This window comes from Capricornis sumatraensis, chromosome 13 (genome assembly GCF_032405125.1).
Source record: "Capricornis sumatraensis isolate serow.1 chromosome 13, serow.2, whole genome shotgun sequence".
In the NCBI taxonomy this organism is placed as follows: domain Eukaryota; kingdom Metazoa; phylum Chordata; class Mammalia; order Artiodactyla; family Bovidae; genus Capricornis; species Capricornis sumatraensis.
The window spans coordinates 81,667,983-81,687,676 of record NC_091081.1 but is presented as its reverse complement, the minus strand read 5'-3'; the positions used below and the strand labels follow the sequence as shown (position 1 = coordinate 81,687,676).

Here is a 19,694-nt window from a genome sequence, read left to right as displayed (position 1 = left end):
TGCTAACCTGCCTCTCATGAACAAAGCCTCAAAACCGCAATGTGCATATCTCCAAAGTTAACCTATTTCACCTGGTACTTTCTCAAATCTAGAAAAACCAGTAGGGGAGCCATCAACCTCAGGGCCCAGTCTTTTCATCTAAGTGCTGCATTTCATGATGTTTAACCTCAGCAAGAAGGTTAGAAGAAAATTTCCATCTTTAGGAAAATTCTTTGCATATCAGAGACTATTACACATATACTGAAATAGTAGGGGGAGACTCCAATATTCTTACCACCAGCTATTGAAAAGTAACTGTAATTTTAATAATGTTTAGTTCAGTTGCTCAGTCATGTCCAACTCGTTGCGACCCCATGAATCGCAGCACACCAGGCCTCCCTGTCCATCACCAACTCCCGGAGTTTACCCAAACTCATGTGCATCGAGTTGGTGATGCCATCCAGCCATCTCATCCTCTGTCATCCCCTTCTCCTCCTGCCCCCAATCCCTCCCAGCATCAGAGTCTTTTCAAATGAGTCAACTCTTCGCACGAGGTGGCCAAAGTATTGGAGTTTCAGTTTTAGCATCAGTCCTTCCAATGAACACCCAGGACTGATCTCCTTTAGAATGGACTGGTTGGATCTCCTTGCAGTCCAAGGGACTCCCAAGAGTCTTCTCCAACACCACAGTTCAAAAGCATCAATTCTTCGGTGCTCAGCTTTCTTTACAGTCCAACTCTCACATCCATACATGACCACTGGAAAAACCATAGCCTTGACTAGACGGACCTTTGTTGGCAAAGTAATGTCTCTGCTTTTGAATATGCTATCTAGCTTGGTCAAAACTTTCCTTCCAAGGAGTAAGCATCTTTTAATTTCATGGCTGCAATCACCATCTGCAGTGATTTCGGAGCCCCAAAAAATAAAGTCTGACACTGTTTCCACTGTTTCCCCATCTATTTCCCATGAAATGATGGGACCCGATGCCATGATCTTCGTTTTCTGAACGTTGAGCTTTAAGCCAACTTTTCCACTCTCCTCTTTCACTTTCATCAATGTTAGAATAGCTAAATGTAGCTTTTAAAAAAAATAAGGAAAACCCATAATGCAAAAAACAGATGTAAAACTGATTTAGTAATGAGATCTTCACATCTGAAACTAGAAAAAACTGGAAGACAACAGAGGACAATGTTTAAAGTGGTGGAATTTTATGTGCTTTTAGATTCTTTTCTTCTTTAAACAGTTTTGCATTTTCCCAGTGTCTACAATAACGTTTCTCTCATAAATGGAATATTTTAAAGTCAATTATCACAAAAGAACCATTTTGGCCCCATAAGGGGGGGAAAAACACAAAAAACCCTGTCTTACTAGCTCTGAAGGACAACACTGCAGAGAAGAACAAAGATTTGAAAGTGGGCAGTCTATGCTGCTCTGCAGACGGTTGACGATTAGCCTGCCTGCTCTTCTTCAGATGGGCTTCTGCCTCCATGGGGAGGAATCCTCCCAGGGCCATGGTCCTAGCAACCCTGCCTTGTTGCAGTCCCTCCCCCAGGAAGATACAGGGCCGGATCAGATGTAGGCGATCAAAGCCTCCCCACAAGCCGGCAGGCTGCACCCCGGCCCTGGAGCCAGGCAGCCCTGGGGGGCGGGTACTGGAAGAACAGGACATGCATGGCCTGGCTACTCCACGCTCTGTGGTTCCTCCTGCCCAGAGAAGGTGCGTCCTGGCCTGAGGTCTAACATGTGGAGTTGGAGCAGGGCCTGCTCAGGTGAGTAGTAATATGCCAACTGGGGGACACAGGTGGGATGGTGTTACCAATTTTAAGGTCAAGAAGAAGGCTGCAAGCAAATTTAAAGTCCAAATGAAGCTTCAGGTAGCATGATTAGAACACTTAAAAATTGAAAACTTGAAAATTATTTTTATAGCCATTAAGATCACTTTAAAATTAGCATTCAGAGTAAAGTGAAGTCACTCAGTCGTGTCCAACTGTTTGTGACCCCATGGACTGTAGCCTACCAGGCTCCTCAGTCCATGGGATTTTCCAGGCAAGAATACTGGAGTGGGTTGCCATTTCCTTCTCCAGGGGATTTTCCCGACCCGGGGATCGAACCCAGGTCTCCCGCATTACAGGCAAGATGCTTTACTGTCTGAGCCACCAGGGAAAAAACAACATGTATTTTAAGAAGCTAGTAACTTTCAAGTACAAATTACCAAGAGTTCAGGTTAGTGATGGCTTTTCTTAAGCTAGCTGAAAAACAGGAAGCACTCAATGATCCAATCGGTGTTTTTAAAAATTAACTACGTATGACCCAGAATTGAGAAGGGACGACAGAGGATGAGATGGTTGGATGGTATTACCATCTCGATGGACACAAGTTTGAGCAAGCTTCGGGAGCTGGTGATGGACAGGGAAGCCTGGGGTGCTGTTGTCCATGGGGTCACAAAGAGTCGGGCATGACTGTGCGACTGAACTGAACCAGAATTTCTTCTAGAATGATACATAAAAGCTAATAGTGGGAAAAATAAAAATAAAAAAATAAAAAATAAAAAAAACTAAGTGGGAATTGCAAGTTAGGGCATTTCTGCCTTTTCCCTTATACCTTTCTATACCATGACTTTGTAAAGCCTGGGAATATATAACTTCAAAAACAAAAGGAAACTGGCTTAGAAATACCCTATAGTTTAGATGATCTCTTATTAACTAGGACAAATAGATAAAAGCGTCACTGCAGAAGGAATGGATAAAATAACTGCAAAGTTTTACCTGAGCAATTTATTAAATGAACCTGCAGGGAAACCTGAGAGCAAGGGAAAAATTCCATTTTGTAAACTGCCTTTCAGCAGAAAGAACCAGACTGAAAGATTCAGAGCACACATTTGGGGTCTCCCCCTTCTGGCCACTCCCTGGCACCCTGTCCCACTGTCTGATAAGAGGAAGGATGGACTTGACGGCCCTACCTGTCGAAGGCAGGGGCGCTGGCCTCCAGGCCTCTGCTGAGTCTCAGATGATGGGAGCCAACCTAAATCAAAGAGAGATGACGCTGGTGATTCCTCCGGCCCAGGAAGCGATCGCCTTCCCATTCGCCCTCCACCACCAGCCAGGCCAGAGCAGGAGCCCCACAGCCCCTCCATGGTTCGTTTACAGCTCAGGATGGCCAGACCCTGAACCCGAGTCCAGCTCTGCTGTGGCCCTATCCTAAGTGCCGCGTGGACCATGCTGGCTGGACTCGTTCTCAGAAGACAGACCACGAGGCCCACGTTGGATCCACAAACCCTTCCATGGGGCTGAGATGCAGCCCAGCCAACCGGGAGAGAGAAACCAGCCTCCAGCCTCTTCTGTGAGGCCAGGGACCTTGACTGCCCCTCACATCTGAGCTGTCATAACTACCCGCAAACGAATCTGCCTTACTGCCTAGAGCCACTTACTTCACACCGGCTGCTTAAAACGCACACTTGAAACTACGCGTTGTTATTGGCTGAGGGCCTCTGCCGCTGGACAAATCTAGGACAACCTGACACGGAACAGTGTTAAGGACAGTAGTGGATTATAACCTGATGAGAACAGGAATCCAGGAATCTCTACAGAGGCGAGCTGGCTGGCTGGGTGGATGAGTGGATGGACAGATGGATGCGGGCAGGTGGACAGGGTGGTGGCCACCTGGTGAGATGGCTAGCTGGGTGGGGAACAGGGATGGAGAGAAGGGAGGGTTTTTACAGCAAATACCAACCAATAAACACAGAGAGAGTGATGGGAAATCATCGCCTTATAACCATCCTGGGAAAAAACTGTTCGGCAAAAATCATCCATTGACCGTACATCTTAAGGGAGTTTGACGAGGAGCAGGATATTTGCACGGTCGCAAAGTATCCCCGTAAATCGCTTCTTGGTTGAAAAGTAAGACATATTAAGTGGAGAAACTGAAGGACACCTGGCACAGGTGATTGAAAGTAACATCACGGATGAGGGGCCAAGGGACACTGTGGGCTCCCAGACGGGATGGACTCTCTGAGGACGTGGTTCTTGGGCAGAAGTGGGCCTGGGATGCTCTTTGGAAGGTCACCCTTCCTCTGTCACCTGGACAACCCTTTAGTCCGGCTGCCCGAGGCCTCATGTCCGGCCTCCCCACGCTGGGCCCTGCCTCTGCCCTTGCCAGGCTCAGACACTGACCTGCAGTTCTCCTCTCCGATGTCACTTAGTCCTGAAGCTGCTGTTGGGTCAGAGCCGCAGGGAGCAGCTTCGGGCAGGGCTGGAATGAAACCACTGCTGGCCCCACACACAGGAACTGACCTCGCTGCTTTTTTTTAGTCTCCCTCCTCCTCCTTCACCCACCTTCCTCCCCCAGCCAGCTGGACGCGTGACCAACCACCTCCTTTTTGTCCCTAAAGCCAGAGGTGCAATCCTAAATGCCCCAGGCTGAGCCTGAGGAAGTGGCTGGAAGAATAGTGCCTGGCTGGGTGGACATGGAGTCTCCACCAGCTCCTGAGAGGGTCCCAGAGCCACAAAGGGCGTCTCCAAACATCTCCCCGCCCCTCCCCTAGTTAAAGATGCCAGCCCCTCTGGTCTGGATCCTTGCCATCGTCCTACCTGGTGGCTTTACCTTGATCTTCACAAGCCATGGTGTGTCCCAGCTCCACGGCTAAGCGGCTGGCTTTAAATCAGCCATGATGGGAGCATTTATACCACAAAAATGGGCAAAGGCAACAACCCCAAACTTCTCCCTCCTGCCCCCAGAAAAACTGGTTTACCACCATAACCTTGAGTGGTTTCCAAGCCTTCTGCACACTGGAGCCATCTAAGCATCTTCAAAACAGCATGGATGGCTGCTCCCACCTGGGGTGATATAACTGGGATAGCACGCGCCCTGAGCACCAGGAATTTTATGAGTTGCCCAGTAGTTTTAACGTGTAGCAGTTTGGGCACGACCGGGGCAAAATTCAAACTTCTCGGTGTAACGTACAAAGTCCACGCTCATCGGGACCTCGCTGGCTTCTCCAGCCACACCTCTCACCGTGAACCTGTCCCCCAGGCCGAGCTGTAGGTGGCCGAGCCAGCACGGCTCCTGAATGTGGTCTGACGCAGGGGTTGCAGCATCTGCGTCATGGTCCCCTCTGCCTTTCTGGCCGGGGTGATCCCACCCCACCCCTCCCAGGTCAGTTCAGACGCCCACTTCCGCAGCACAGGGACCTCAGCTGCCCTCTCTCCTGGCTCTGCTCATACCACACTGTCACGACCTGTCCCCTCCTCCCGGAAGGCAGGGGTAACCGGTGATGTCAGGTGTCTGAACATACCAGACATGTGATGAGAGCCTGTAGGATGAATAAACGGCTTCCCCGGGGGTGTGTATGAGGGCTGGGTGGTAGAAGAGCCCGGAGACTGGTCCTCGCGCTGCACATGAACTCAGGGAGGTGAGGACACTGTCTCTACACCACACAGCATCCTCGCGGGGACTCAGTGTGAAACTCCTACTCGACCCCCAGGGCACAAAGAGCCACGCCTCTCCTAATGCAACTTGGGCTTTTTTCTCTGCCTATGTGCTCAGTCGCGTCTGACTCTTTGTGACCCTATGAACTGGAGCCCTCCAGGCTCCTCCATCCATGCGATTTCCCAGGCAAGAATACAGGTAGTGGGTCGCCATTTCTTCCAGAGGATCTACCCAACCCAGGGACTGAACCTGCGTCTCCAGTATCGGTGGGCTGATTCTTTACCAGAGCCACCTGGGAAGCCCTTTTGTCTCTTAGATGCTACATTTTATGTTATGAATAACATTAACAACTATCATTTTTCGTACTTTTTAGATTCTAGATACTATACTGAATTCTAATACATTTTATGATATTCAATCCTCCCCATAACCCTATGAGACTGGTCAACCCCATTTTACGGAAGCATAAATGAAGGCTTAGCAAGTAAGAGTTTCTCCACTTTTCTTTTTGAGATAAAAACTTCTCAGCAGTATATGGTTCCTGCATAGGGGAAACCAGAACCTGAACTGGAACCCAGCTCCCTATAACGTCAGAGCCTATGCTTTGAACCACACAAGAAGCTGTCTTGTTTCTTTCTGTGATGTTGCTGGTGAGCCCAGGAGCTCTGTGCGAGGCCCGTGGTCTGCACTGCGTGCACCACGTCATGCTGGCTTCAGCTCACACCCATGTTAAGCACTTTTTCCTCCTCATCCCAACCTCGTCATTATTTCTAAAACTGCTGCAGTATGATCCACCTCACATCATCTCTGGAACAAGGGAAGGTACAACCACCCAACTGAGCACACACATGGTTGCGTAGCCCGGAGCTCAGGGAACAGGCTTTGACGGGGAGGAGGTGGACGTGGGCGAGGTGGGAGCCGCAGAGGGGAGCGGTCTTCTCCATCCTCCTCGGCTGAGCCGCATGAAGCTTCAAAACACAGACCTGACCCACCGGTGCAAGACCTGTCTGTGTGTGCATCTTACAGGGAAGAAGACGCTAAAGCAACAAGAGCAGCAAAGTCTTCAAACGAACCCTGTATAAAAACATCACTAAACAGACTGGACTGGAAGAGCAACTAGCTCTCGATGCGGCTCTTTATAAACGGCACAGCCTGCTGACATGACAAAGATGAACTGTGAAAGGAACGTGGTTGCTGGAAACGCAGTCGGGACCCAGGAGTTTGCAATGAAGGTCCTGGGCCTGTGAAAACGTGTAGACAAATCACTATCCACAGACCTCTCTGCACACCCCCATACCCGCTCCCCCCCCCCGCCACCCTGCAACCAGGGCTCATCTGCTCTCTGGGGCAAGTGTAAGAGCTGCAACACTGCAACTTAAAATGCAAGCTATTCACCCACAAATCTTTACACAGTTCATCTAACCTACGTGAAGATGGAGTGAGAGTTTTTCAAAATGGAAAAAAACCACCAGGACTGATCATCAGACTTGCTACTGATAGTCCAGGTAGGGGGTTTGAGAGCTAACCCCCTCCAAAGAGGACCTCATCTGCCTTTGATGCAGAATAATATTTAGAGGGTAAACACAGGTATCAAACCTGTGCTAATCAAAGGTTAGCAAAAGATTCATGAACACTGAAGTCTTTTGGAACTTATTTTGAAAAAACCACGAAGGCTGTGAAGGAGCCTTAACAATCGTCATGAGTCCAAGAGGTGCTATAGCTGCAGAAAAGTGGACAGCCAAGGTCCGCAGATGCACGGTCGCTCCATGGCAGGGTCAGGCTGCGTCTAGAGCATCTGCGGGTTCATCGTGAAGACGGAAATTAAAGAAGGGAATGACAAGCTTTGTTTTCAGAAGAGGGAAACCAGAGCATGGAGAGTCCTAGAAACAAGACAGAGATGATGAAGGAGGGTCCTGGAGAAGATGAAGTGGAAAAAGGGGGACCGTGAAGGTCTGAGGACGCAGACTTCGTGTGGCATGGCCCCTGCAGAGGAGACTGTGCAAGGCAAGGAGAAACTAGCTGATGATAATAATAATGATGATGGAGCCATCCTGAATCATGACCTCAAGCCTGGAAGAGGAACCCCGAACTGGGTGAGACGCCAAAACAGATGAATTCCAAAGGGTCCTTCCCAAATTCTAAGATGCTCTCATAACCGCCCCCACCCCCGCCCAGGAAAACTCCACATCTAAAGAAAATTAAACTTCAAAACCCCTTTTAGAATGTCTAAAATAGGCAAATTATAGAGACAAAAAAATAGATGAGCAGTTGCCGAGGCTTCGGGTAGGGCTGGAGGGGATGAGGAGTGACCGCTGATGGGCGCAGGGTTTCTCGGTGGTGAAGAATGTGTTCTAAAATTAGACCATGGCGATGGTTACACAACTCTGTAAATGGACTAAAACCCAGAGAATTGTACAGTTCACAGGCTTCTCCAGGTTTCTCTGTGTAAATTATATCTCAGCTGAGCTGTTTAAAAACACAGCTCTCTTGGGACAGGCTTCAGAGAACACTCTATCCGTCCCCGGAAGTGCCTCTCTCTGCAGCCACTTAATGCCACCAGCTGCCGCACACGTCTTAGGAGTTCCTTTCTGCTGGAGAAACTGAACGTTCTCAGAGCTTTTTCCGTAGAACTCAGAGCCCACGTAAGACATCCGCCCACCTGTCTCCCTGAAGGGCGGACATGCTTCCTTCCCACGGCTGCCAACTGTGTGAGGACAAGGTGCCCACAGCTGAGGCCAGGTCAGGTCAAGGGCGGTGAGACCCGCGTGTCAATGGCTCCCAAGGATCTGGCATGTGGCCCTGGGCCTCGAGCCCTCAGGAAGAAGGGCCAAAGCGATGGAAGCCTGGCACAGGGGTCTTGTGAGGGCACCTACGTCCCCTCTGGCCAGGGAGGAAGGCCCAAGGGGACACGGCCGAGACCCTCCTGGGTAGGAACTCACTCAGTGGGGCTGCGGGCTATTCGGTTGACGACAAACATGTAGTTGGCCTCATACCCTGAACACTTCCCAGGAGACAGAAGGCTAAACAGCCCTGGCACCGGCCAGAGCCCCATGTGGAACAGCGAGGGGTATTTTTAGAAATCACGAGAAACTGGTGTGTGGTTCTCAGGTGGCCCAGCAACAGGCACCTTCAAACACCAGACCTGCTGCACGGCCACTGGGGCCCCAAAAACCTTTCAAAGCTTTCCAGGGGGGTCACAGGTCTCAAAAGACATCAGAGGCCACATTTTCAACTCACCAAACTGGGGTCTGAGCAAAGGGAACTGCAATCACACAACGTGGTCCACTTACCCACAGAGACCTCCCACCTCACCAGTGTCATCAGGGAGCTCGAGGTGGGAAAATCACACAATGCCTGTGTCTCTGTGTACAACACCACATACACATGCAACGCTCACATGCACATGTGCACAGTCATGCATACGTGCACACACACTGACAGCTAAGCTCAATCCAGCTGGGCTGGGGAAAAAGACCTGAAACTGTGCCAGGAAAGAAACACGATGAAAAGAAACAACCCACACCAGTGTGCAAGAGCAGGTGGACAAGGACATGCCCAGACAGGCTTCCTGATCACTTACCTGAAGCCCTGGCTGCTCCCAAAACAGCGGAACGGAGCCTCGGATCTGGACAAAAGAGGACGCGCCATCATCCATGTAAATCGTCTGCACCGCAGGGAGACAGAAGGGGAGAGGTATTCTTCAATGAAAGCGAACGTTCCGGGGCCGGGTAACGGGATCTGGCTGCTGAGACCCGACACCAGCCAGAGGGAAAGCGGCCACAGGCTGGGGCGCCCTCTGCCCCTCACCCTGCCTGGCCCGCTCCCCGCCCTGAAGGCCAGCCCAGCTCACAGGCCTGCTGGCCGACCCCAGCCTCCGAGGATGGACGGGAATTCCCACAACCTGACCCACCTTCCCCGAAAAGCCCCGCAGTCCCCTCCCCACCAGCTTCAGGAACAGAAGCAGATGGGCTCTGGGACTTAACTAAGACCTTCCTGGAAGCCCTCGACTGTCAGCCAGTCAGCCAGCCAAGTACCAGGCGCCCCTGGAAAAGGACCAGAGGAAGTGAAAGGGACCAGCGGTGGCGCAAAGCCCGGCTGGCAGCACCTGACCGCACGGTCCAGACTCGACCTGACCTCACAGTCGGTCCCGGCCCCACACCACTGTGTGCTAACTGTGTCACAGAGTCCACACACACACACACACACACACGCCTTCCGCAACCTTACACACACACACCTTCCACAAGCTTACACACACACACCACCCCTTCCACAAGCTTACACACATACACACACCCCTTCCACACACACACACCACACCTTCCACACACACACACCTTCCACAACTTACACACACACACCTTCCACACACACGCACCTTCCACAAGCTTACACACATACACACACCCCTTCCACACACACACACCACACCTTCCACACACACACACCTTCCACAACTTACACACACCACCCCTTCCACACACACACACCTTCCACAACTTACACACACCACCCCTTCCACACACACACACCTTTCACAAACTTACACACATACACACACCCCTTCCACACACACACACCACACCTTCCACACACACCTTCCACAACTTACACACACACACCTTCCACACACACGCACCTTCCACAAGCTTACACACATACACACACCCCTTCCACACACACACACCACACCTTCCACACACACACACCTTCCACAACTTACACACACCACCCCTTCCACACACACACACCTTCCACAACTTACACACACCACCCCTTCCACACACACACACCTTCCACAAACTTACACACACCCCTTCCACACACACACACCACACCTTCCACACACACACACCTTCCACAACTTACACACACCACCCCTTCCACACACACACACCTTCCACAAACTTACACACACCCCTTCCACACACACACACCACACCTTCCACACACACACACCTTCCACAAGCTTACACACATACACACACCCCTTCCACACACAACACACCTTCCATACACACACACCATCCACACACAACACACCTTCCATACACACACACCTTCCACACACAACACACCTTCCACAACTTACACACACACACCCCTTAAGCTTACACACACAAACATACCCCTTCCACAAGCTTCCACCCATACACACCCCTTCCACAAGCTTCCACACACACACACCCCTTCCACAAGCTTCCACACACACACACCCCTTCCACAAGCTTCCACACACACCCCTTCCACAAGCTTCCACACACACACACCCCTTCCACACACACACACACACCCCTTCCACAAGCTTCCACACACACACACCCCTTCCACAAGCTTCCAGGGTGACAGCACCTGCAGGACACGGGCGATTCTTACAAGTTAAAGTGTCTCCCCCCACCGCCACCCCCACCGCACACAGTTCCTTCAGGGCCTACCACCTCTTCACCTGCCTGCGGGCCCCCACGGATGCTCTAGCACCAGGGAGGTCTAAAGGGACAAAAAGTACGGTCCTGAGCATCACGAGGGGGGGGCTGCGGCAGCTATCAGTTGCTGCCCTTTATCTGGGTAACTCTACCCTGGCCTGGCAGGGCCGGCCTGGGCGATGCCGCTGGCTCTTTCTATTTCTTACCAGCCTGCTCCCTCACAGAGTAGCTTTCCATGCGGCTAGATCACGCTCAGATCACACATGCATTAGTAATTCTGCAGTGGAGGACCTGAACATTAGACGTGAAGGTTCCCTGGACTACAGGAACCACATGAGCCTGGTCGTCATTAGGTTGGGCTGAAACTCTATCCCTTCATCTCCAAAGGAAAAAATGCACTGGGTTAAGAACTTGTCTGTTTCCAGATACTGATCACCAGCAAGTGGGTTACCCGCCACTGTTTTACTGACAAAAGCAGAAGAAAGTAGCAGGCTGTTTAAAGTACTGTTGGCTACAAGGAGATTAAATGCATACAACCACGCACATGTCCAGACTCTTGAGAGATCACCAATCTGGCCAACGTCTCTACGTAAAGGCAACTCGTAACCGAGCCCAGGATTTGGTGTATGCTAAGGACTTCCCTGGTGGCTCAGATGGTATAGAATCTGCCTGTAATGCAGGAGACCTAGGTTCAATCCCTGGGTCGGGACGATCCCCTGGAGGAGGGAATGGCAACCCCCTCCAGTGTTCTTGCCTGGAGATTTCCATGCACAGAGGAGCCTGGCAGGTTACAGTCCAAGGGGTCGCAAAGAGTTGGACACGACTGAGCTACTAACACGTTTGCTTTCAAGGAACTATTACCCTTCACTTTATTTTGTTGTTATTTTAGTCACTCAGTCGTGTCTGACTCTTTGCAACCCCACGGGCTGCAGTCCGCCCAGCTCCTTGGTCCATGGGGTTTCCCAGGCAAGAAAACTGGAGTGAGTTGCCATTTCCTTCTTCAGGGGATCTTCCCGACCCAGGGATTGAACCCGTGTCTCCTGCTCTGGCAGGCAGATTCTTTACCGTTAAGCCACCTTCACTTTATTTAACAAGCGCTAAAAGCACTGCTTCCAGCGTTAGACCACGCCCCTCCTGAGCTGGAACTTGCACAAAACTAGCTTCAGGAAAACCCCCGACAGGCAGTCCCAGCACTGCAGACCCCACGCCTGGGGCAGGAAAGAAAGATGCCTCCAGATTCCTCTATTCCTCCCCCCGCATGAAAATACCCCGCTCTGTGCCCCATCCTGTCGTCAGGAACACCCGTCTCTTGGTTCCCAAGGTGACAGGACAGCCCCGACTGTCACCCAGTAGTGACGGATTTGCAGGGCTTTCCTTTCTGGGTGAAAGAACACACGTGTTGACGCTAGTGGGAGATTCAACACCTGTGGCCTAGCTTCACAAAGGTAATTTTAACAGCGGGTACCTGGCGGAGGGGAGGGGAGGCAAGACGAAGGGTGAACACAGGTGAGCTTGTGGGCTCTGGGACACCACCAACCTGGGTCTCATGCTCATCTGACTGTGGGGTGGCCTTGGCTATGTTCTTTAACCACCTGAGCCTCGGTTTCCCTCTCTCAACAGTTTGCATCACCTGGGTCACAGAGGTGTGGATGAGGCCCTGCAGGGGAGGGCGTGAGTCGGGCAGGGCTCAGGCTGCAGGCAGGAGAGGGAATCTAGTGAGGGAAGACAGAGGCGGGGGTGCCACAGAGCAGGCGGGACTTCAGGAAGGGGGAGTCACGGCAGAGTGTGGCTCGAGGCCAGGCCTGGGACCCCCGGACCTGGCACCGGCATGCCCTCTTTCACAGAGAGGTGGGAGCAGCGACCCAACAACCCCCAAGAGAAAGGGACAGCAGGAAGACTCGCCAGTGGGACTGATGCTTTTCTCTAAAAGGCTTTCGGCTGAACTTCTGTTGCAGGATGAGGTGTTTGCAAATCAGTTCTTTCCAGGTCTGCACTCACATCCCTCCCGACCTCCCTGATTAATCAGTGGCCTTATCTTCAGGAGCCAAATATTCAGCTTTAGCTTTTGCTTTCTTCGGGTAGACAAGGGGACCTTCTGGACTGAGTCACAGTGGCAGAACACGCCCACCAGGCAAGTCCTCCAGCTGAGTGGCCAAGACTCCAGACCCTTCCTCCCTGTCGCCAAGGAGACCAAGATGCCATCCACACCTGCACGCTGATGTGTGTCCAGAGCACAAATGCACACACAATGTATACACGTGTGCACACAAGCATGTACACAGCATACATATGCTGGCATGCCTCCCACCCCCCCCAACAAAAGCCCCCTACCCACAGAGTGCACACACACATAGCCTGCCTTGATGGAGAAGGACTGCTCTTTCCTCTGAGAGAAAAAACATAAAAGGCAGGAGTGGGTAGTTTGAAAACACCTCCCTTTTCTGGCTTCCCAAGAGTCTGACTCAGGAGAAGTCCATTTGCTATCAAGAGTCTCCACATCAGGGATCCAGCCAGCTCCATCTCGCCCCATCCCTTGTCTGGACGACGGGGGCACCACGGCCCGTTAGCCGCCCTCAGGCGTCTGCTACGGGAGCCCCCTCCCAGCCCATTAGCAGGGGACACAGGCTGGAGGTGACCCACCGGCATCACAAGGGGCTGAGCCGTCAGAGTTAGGGCGCCTTCCTGCCTCAGGCTCAGTACCAACCAAAGCTTCCACCTGCCACCCTTGGGTGCACACATGGGGTTTCAGACCTTGCCGTTTCTCTAAATGCCAGGTCAGCAAGCAGGCAACACCTTGTCTTCCTCTCGCCCCATGGGACTTCCGCTCCGGCTCCAGGCTCCTCCTAGCACACAGACCTCTCCCTGCCCCCACCTGCTCTGCTATCTTTCTTGTCTCTCTCCAGGCAGGAGGCTGGCAGCTGAGCACTGACCACTCACCCTGGGAGACAGCCCCAAGATACAGACGCCTGCCTGCGAGGGGCCAGCTGGTTTGTTTCCTTCCTGCAGTGTCCCCAGCCGGCAGGTTCACGATCAAACTAAGGATGTACATCCAGTTGCCAATGAGGATGCTCCTGGCATCGGCTCTGGAAACTGACTCCTCCCCGGTGTCCCCTTCTCCCCCACATGCCAGGGTAGTCAAGCTGTTCAGGGGTGGGGGGGCCCCGATGGGCGTGAACCATCCCCAGCTCCTCCCTTCCATGGTGGAGAGCACGGGGCCCCTGCAGAGCAGCCTGAAATGGACACACCCCATGAGGAACTGCCCTGGCTGCCAGCCCACAACCTCCTGCCCCGTCTGGGTCTGTGAAAATGAAATCACAGGGCTGCAGACACCAGGAGCCGTGGGGCAGGTGTGGTCATCTCTAAAGCCTCGCTGGGCCGCCACGTGGTACTGGAGGCGACAAAACTCCAGATTTGTTGCCCAGAAACTGGGCCCGCGGGGGGACCAACGCAAGTCACCAGGCACCTTAGATGAAACAAAGAGCAGAGGCTCAAGCCCTGTCTGTAGAGAAATAAGAAAAGCAACGACTATAGGGATTTCTCATACAGCTCAGCGTACTACTGCATTTAAAGCAGAGTCCTAATCTGCTAAGGTCAGATGACGCTCTTGCAACGGACTGAATTGTGTCCCCCCACCCACAAAGGATATGCCGACGTCCTAACCCCCAGCACTGCAAACGTGACCTGATATGGACAGAAGAGTCACTGCAGGTACAATTAGGTAAGCACGGTCAGGTTGGGGTAGGACACCATCATCCAACCTGCCTGGTGTCCTGGAAAGGGGAGAAGAGCCACGTGGAGGGAGAGAGAGACTGGCGCGATGCTGCCACGGCTGGGCCACCTGAAGCTGGACAAGGAGAGGGGGACCCTCCCCCAAGCCTCCGGAAGGGGCACGGCCCTGCCCAAGCCCCGATTTCGGACTCTAGCTTCCAAAACTGAGAGACAATGCATTTCAGCTGCTTTAAGCACCCCCTACCCCCAACTCCCCCCCTGCCCCGCAATTTGTGGTACTTGTTACAACAGCTCCAGAGAAGTTCCACCATCTTCTTGACATTTTCAGTGTTTAAATGTCTTATCTTTCAGGAATGGACAGTGATCAGGAGGGCAGTTGCTTTCCCAATGACTTCCTTGACAAGACACAGTAGATGGGGCCCCAATTAAAAAAAAAAAAAATACTGGTTGAGGGACTTCCCTGGCGGTCCAGTGGTTAAGAATCTGCCTTCCAATACAGGGGATGTGGGTTCAGTCCCTGGTTGGGGAACTCAGATTGCACATGTCTCAGGGCAACTAAGCCAGCATGCTGCAACTAGAGAAATACCTGGAAACCCAGAGGAGCCCATATACCGCCACACGCCATGACTAATATGACCTGAGGCAGCCAAAAACAAACATACTTATTTTTTAAAAAAACCTCATGGTTATAAGAGAGGAGATGGGGGCCATGTTTCCTCTCTCCGTTTTTAAAAAATATTTCTGCATGTGCCTGGTCCTAGCTGCGGCACGTGGGATCTAGTCCCCTGACCAGGGATTGAACCCAGGGCCCCTGAGTTGGGAGTGCAGAGTCTTAGCCACTGGACCACCCAGTGAAGGCCCATCCTCTGTCATTTTTAACCAGGTGTTCACTTACCAGCCTCATCTATGTCCAGGAGAGCAGACAGTGGGAAAACAGAAGTCACAGGCAAGAAACTGCCCCTGTGACTCATCTTCAGGCTGCTGACTGAGGTCCTCCTACTCAGCATCTGACCCCTAGAGGACCCTCCCCCGAACTGTGCCTTCAGAAAGCCCAGGCAGCTGCAGCTCACACACCGGGGGCAGGGACTCAAACCTGTGCTGAATTAAACCGCTCAAGTCCTGGTAGGAGCCACCTGGTGCAGCTGCAGCAGTAAGAGGGGATGCGAAGTCACATCTCCACTAACTAGACACGGGCTGTTTGCAGCTCGACACGCACAGCAACACCGCACACATACCTTTCACGGGCTTTCCCTAATGACTTACTCCACTGCCAGTCTACATGGTGGTATTATCCTACAAATCACATGGTAGCAAAAAACATAAATAAATAAAGCATCTCTGGGAATGAGAACAGAATTTAGGGGGATGAAGTCAGTAAGAGATTAAGCAGATGATTCTACTCCACGGAGCTGAAAGCAACTGATGCCCAACAGAACTTTCACAAACCTCAGCTGCTAAGACTTGCCTCTAGGATGAAGCCTCAGCAGATCAAGAATGAAATATAACTTTCTTCTCTCATCCTGCCATTACTCATCTACTTATATTGTTTCCTGTTTAGTTGCTAAGCCACGTCCAACTCTTTCACGACTAGAGCCTGCCAGGCTCCTCTGTCCGTGGGATTCTCCAGGCAAGAATACTGGAGTGAATTGCTGTTTCCTTTTGCAAGGGGATCTTCTCAAACCAGGGATCAAACCCACGTCTCCTGCATTGCAGGCACATTCTTTACCACTGAGCCACCTGGAAAGCCCATTCATCTATTTACTTTTGTCTTTAAAAGATTTTCAAATCCTATTGGTTTATCCATCAGCTGCTCTCTGAATAACCATCACCCTTCCTGATCACAGCAAAAATTTCTGCTGCTTTTTAGCTGCAATTACCCTAGGTAAGCCACGTTTTTTGAGCATGAGAAGCGAATCAAGAAAGAGAACACCATGCAAACCAGAGGCCATGCTTGCAGACACTGCCCCAGGGACGCTTTCTGTCCTCCTGGGAGAGTGAGGAGCCACGCTCATCAGAAACTGCCCCCAACACCCCGTGTGGAAACACATTTGCTTCGAGTGGGTGCATCCACTCTGAGCCACTGGGGACCCCGGGCTGGCCTGGGCACTGACCTGCTCCGTCTCCACGAAGTTGGACACGTGGCCGTCGTCGTTCACGCCACGGGTGTGGAAGCGAGCGCCGGCACGCTCGCAGCTGATGCGGGAGATGAGGCAGGCCTTGGCCTGCTTGTGAGAGGCATACACCGTGCGGATGGCCACCACCCCGCAGATGACCTTCAGCAGCCAGTCACAGCAGTTCACCTGGTGCTGCCTCAGGGGCACGTGCAGCAGCTGGTTCCTGGAAAACGGAGCCCACGGTGACTCGGGCTGCCTCACACCCTCCAGGAAGCACTGCACCGGTAGCAAGCAGGGGAGGCGCCTGGGGGCCGTATTCTTGCACTGCACACGCCCCGTGAACGCCACACTCGGGACACGCAGCAAGGATGTCCACGTGCTCTAGAGGCACCCCAAACGGCAGGGCCCCCAGGACGCGGGCAGCGGGAAAGGGCTGCTCCCAGGCATCAGCAGCCGTGACGGGCATCCAGGTGCTCAGGTGTGGGTGTCAGCCAGTCGCTGGGCTTTCAGGGAACCACAACGGCGCCTCTGTTTACACCACTGCCTTCTGCAGTTTTTGAACACAAATCCCTTCAGTAAAAATTTAATCATGTTTTATGATGAAAGAATAATGATAAATAACAAATGATAAAAATAATTAAATATATGCATGCTTATTTAAATTATACAGATCCCACAAGGTGAACACGATGAGAGCATTACAAAGCAATGGGAATTAAATAAAAAGGAAGAGATGAACATAAAACTTAAAGTTCCAGTACTTCCTCCCCAAACCTAGCGGATGGTTCTGGGTCTCTGGCGTCCATGGTGATCTTCATTGGATAATAGCCAGTGTTTAGCAAGGGCACTGAGCTTTATTCTAAGTGCTTTGGGATGGATCGACTCATTTCATCCTGTGTCAGCCTATGTATAGGCATTATCATTCGCCCCATTTTACAGATGAAGAAACTGAGGCACAGAGGAGAAACGTTTGCCCAAGGTCACAGAGCCAGGTAAGCGGCAGCGTGGCATGGAAGCTGTGCTCTTCAGCCCAAGCCTCTCCCACCGAAGGCCCTACCTATAGAGCCACACCTGCTCACAGTCACACCGGCTCTCATGTCTCACTTGCCTCCCCGACACCCACGGGAGCTTACTGAGCAGGTGATGGCTGAGAAGTGGGGATTGGAGTGGTATGAACCTCAGGCTGCTTCCAGACTCTACACGCTTCACCCAGGGGACCCGAGCTGTGCGGTTCTGAGATACTTAACATGCTCCCCTGGGAGGCAGGGTCCCCCACAGTGCAGCGAGCTCGTCTAGATCACAGTTTGCTATGTATTTAAAACAGCAGCACCATTCCTGCCCCGAGCCCTCATCAAAGACGCAGTGCACTCGTTTCTGGAGCAGTGTGCTGGGAGCTCTGACATCCCAGGCAGCTTCTCCAAGCAGCAAGAGCAGCCACTCCCCACTCTCAGGCAGCCTCCTCCCTGACATGGCCACTAAGGGACACACCGCCCCCCGGGAAGCAGGGCCACGTCTGAGCTCTCACTCCAGGGCGCTGAGCTGCCTGAGAACAATGAGCACAAAGCATCAACTTTACAAAAACACCTTCTCCTCTTCTGAATCCCTCTCTGAAGTTCAGCTGATGAACCAACTTTACTGTTGTTCAGCGGCTCAGTCGTGTCTGACTCCTTGTGACCCCATGGACTGCAGCACACCAGGCTTCCCTGCCCATCACCATCTCCCCGAGCTTGCTCAAACTCATGTCCATCGAGTTGGTGATGCCATCCACCATCTCATCCTCTGTCATCCCCTTCTCCTCCTGCCCTCAATCCCTCCCAGCATCAGAGTCTTTTCCAAAGAGTCAGCCCTTTGCATCAGGTGGCCAGAGTACTGGAGCTTCAGCTTCAGCATCAATCCTTCCAATGAATATTCAGGGTTGATTTCGTTTAGGATTGACTGGTTGGATCTCCTTGCTGTCCAAGGGACTCTCAAGAGTCTTCTCCAGCATCAGAGTTTGAAAACATCAATTCTTTGGTGCTCAGCCTTCTTTATGGTCCAACTCTCACATCTGCACTAAATCAACTTTAGTAATCCATGTATTAAATCTGTATCAAGGGAAGGTCTCCAGAATGTTCCAGGGTCTTCCAGCCACACAGTGATGGCTGCCATCAGTCAGCAGGGGTCAAAGCAACCTTCTGCTAAACAGACAACTCTAAACAATCCCTGTTGTAGTCACACTGGCCTGACTCCTGTAGGAGGACGGCTCATAACCTTGAAGGAAGAGACTCAAACCTATAAAGGAAAAGAGCTTGCATCTCCTTCCAGGACTTGATTGTACCGGGAAGCAGTTATCGGTGGGGAACAGTAACCACCCAGAAAAATGCCTTCACCCACCAAACCCTCACTCTGATGCACCAGCCACGTCCACTGCTGACCCCATCTGACTCCAGATGTGGGCTTAGACCTTGAACCCAGCACCCCTAATGGTGGGTTCAGGCAATCAAGCCAGTGACCACACAGCCGGGCCTGGCTCAGTTGTGGTCAGCTCCACGGGGGATGCCCTGAGCCCAAACACCACGCACCCTCCAGAGGTGGCTTCTCCTGGCCAACTGGAGACAGTCCAGAGTCCACCCAGGGCCTCCCCTTTCCCAAGTCCCTCTCAGTCTTCACTCGGTGATTCCCTGCTTTGTCTTTCTCTTCCCTGTGAACCTCAAATCTCCAACCACAGAGCTGGCACAAGGAGGCCTAGGAAGAGTAGGTACAAAGGGTGACACAGATTCCCCAGGCACTCAAGGCTTGTTACAGCTTCTGAGACCTCCAGCCTCGGCTCATCAGGCAGACCAGCTGAAAACGGCCCTGTGGCCTAACAAAGACCCCTTCATAATCCACAGCCCCTGCGTCCCTGAGCTTGGCTCCCTTCAGGAGCACAGACACCCACAAAACGGAGCTAGTGATTCAGACACACCGTCTGCCGGACCTGATATCCGGAGTGTGGTCCTTGAACCAGCGGCCCTGGCACCACCGTTGGCTGCTTGCTGGAAATGCAG

General features: G+C 52.2%; 1 protein-coding gene across 1 annotated transcript in view; it reads right to left on the bottom strand.

Annotated features, from left to right (window-relative positions):
- Positions 1-19,694, bottom strand: part of SYNJ2 (synaptojanin 2) — a 100,327-nt gene that overhangs the window by 33,049 nt on the left and 47,584 nt on the right. The window contains exons 4-6 of the mRNA XM_068984931.1: positions 16,666-16,891; positions 8,983-9,066; positions 2,938-2,999 (exon numbers count right to left, since the gene is read on the bottom strand). Coding sequence (XP_068841032.1) covers positions 2,938-2,999; positions 8,983-9,066; positions 16,666-16,891 — 372 coding nt within the window. The remainder of the gene's footprint in view (positions 1-2,937; positions 3,000-8,982; positions 9,067-16,665; positions 16,892-19,694) is intronic.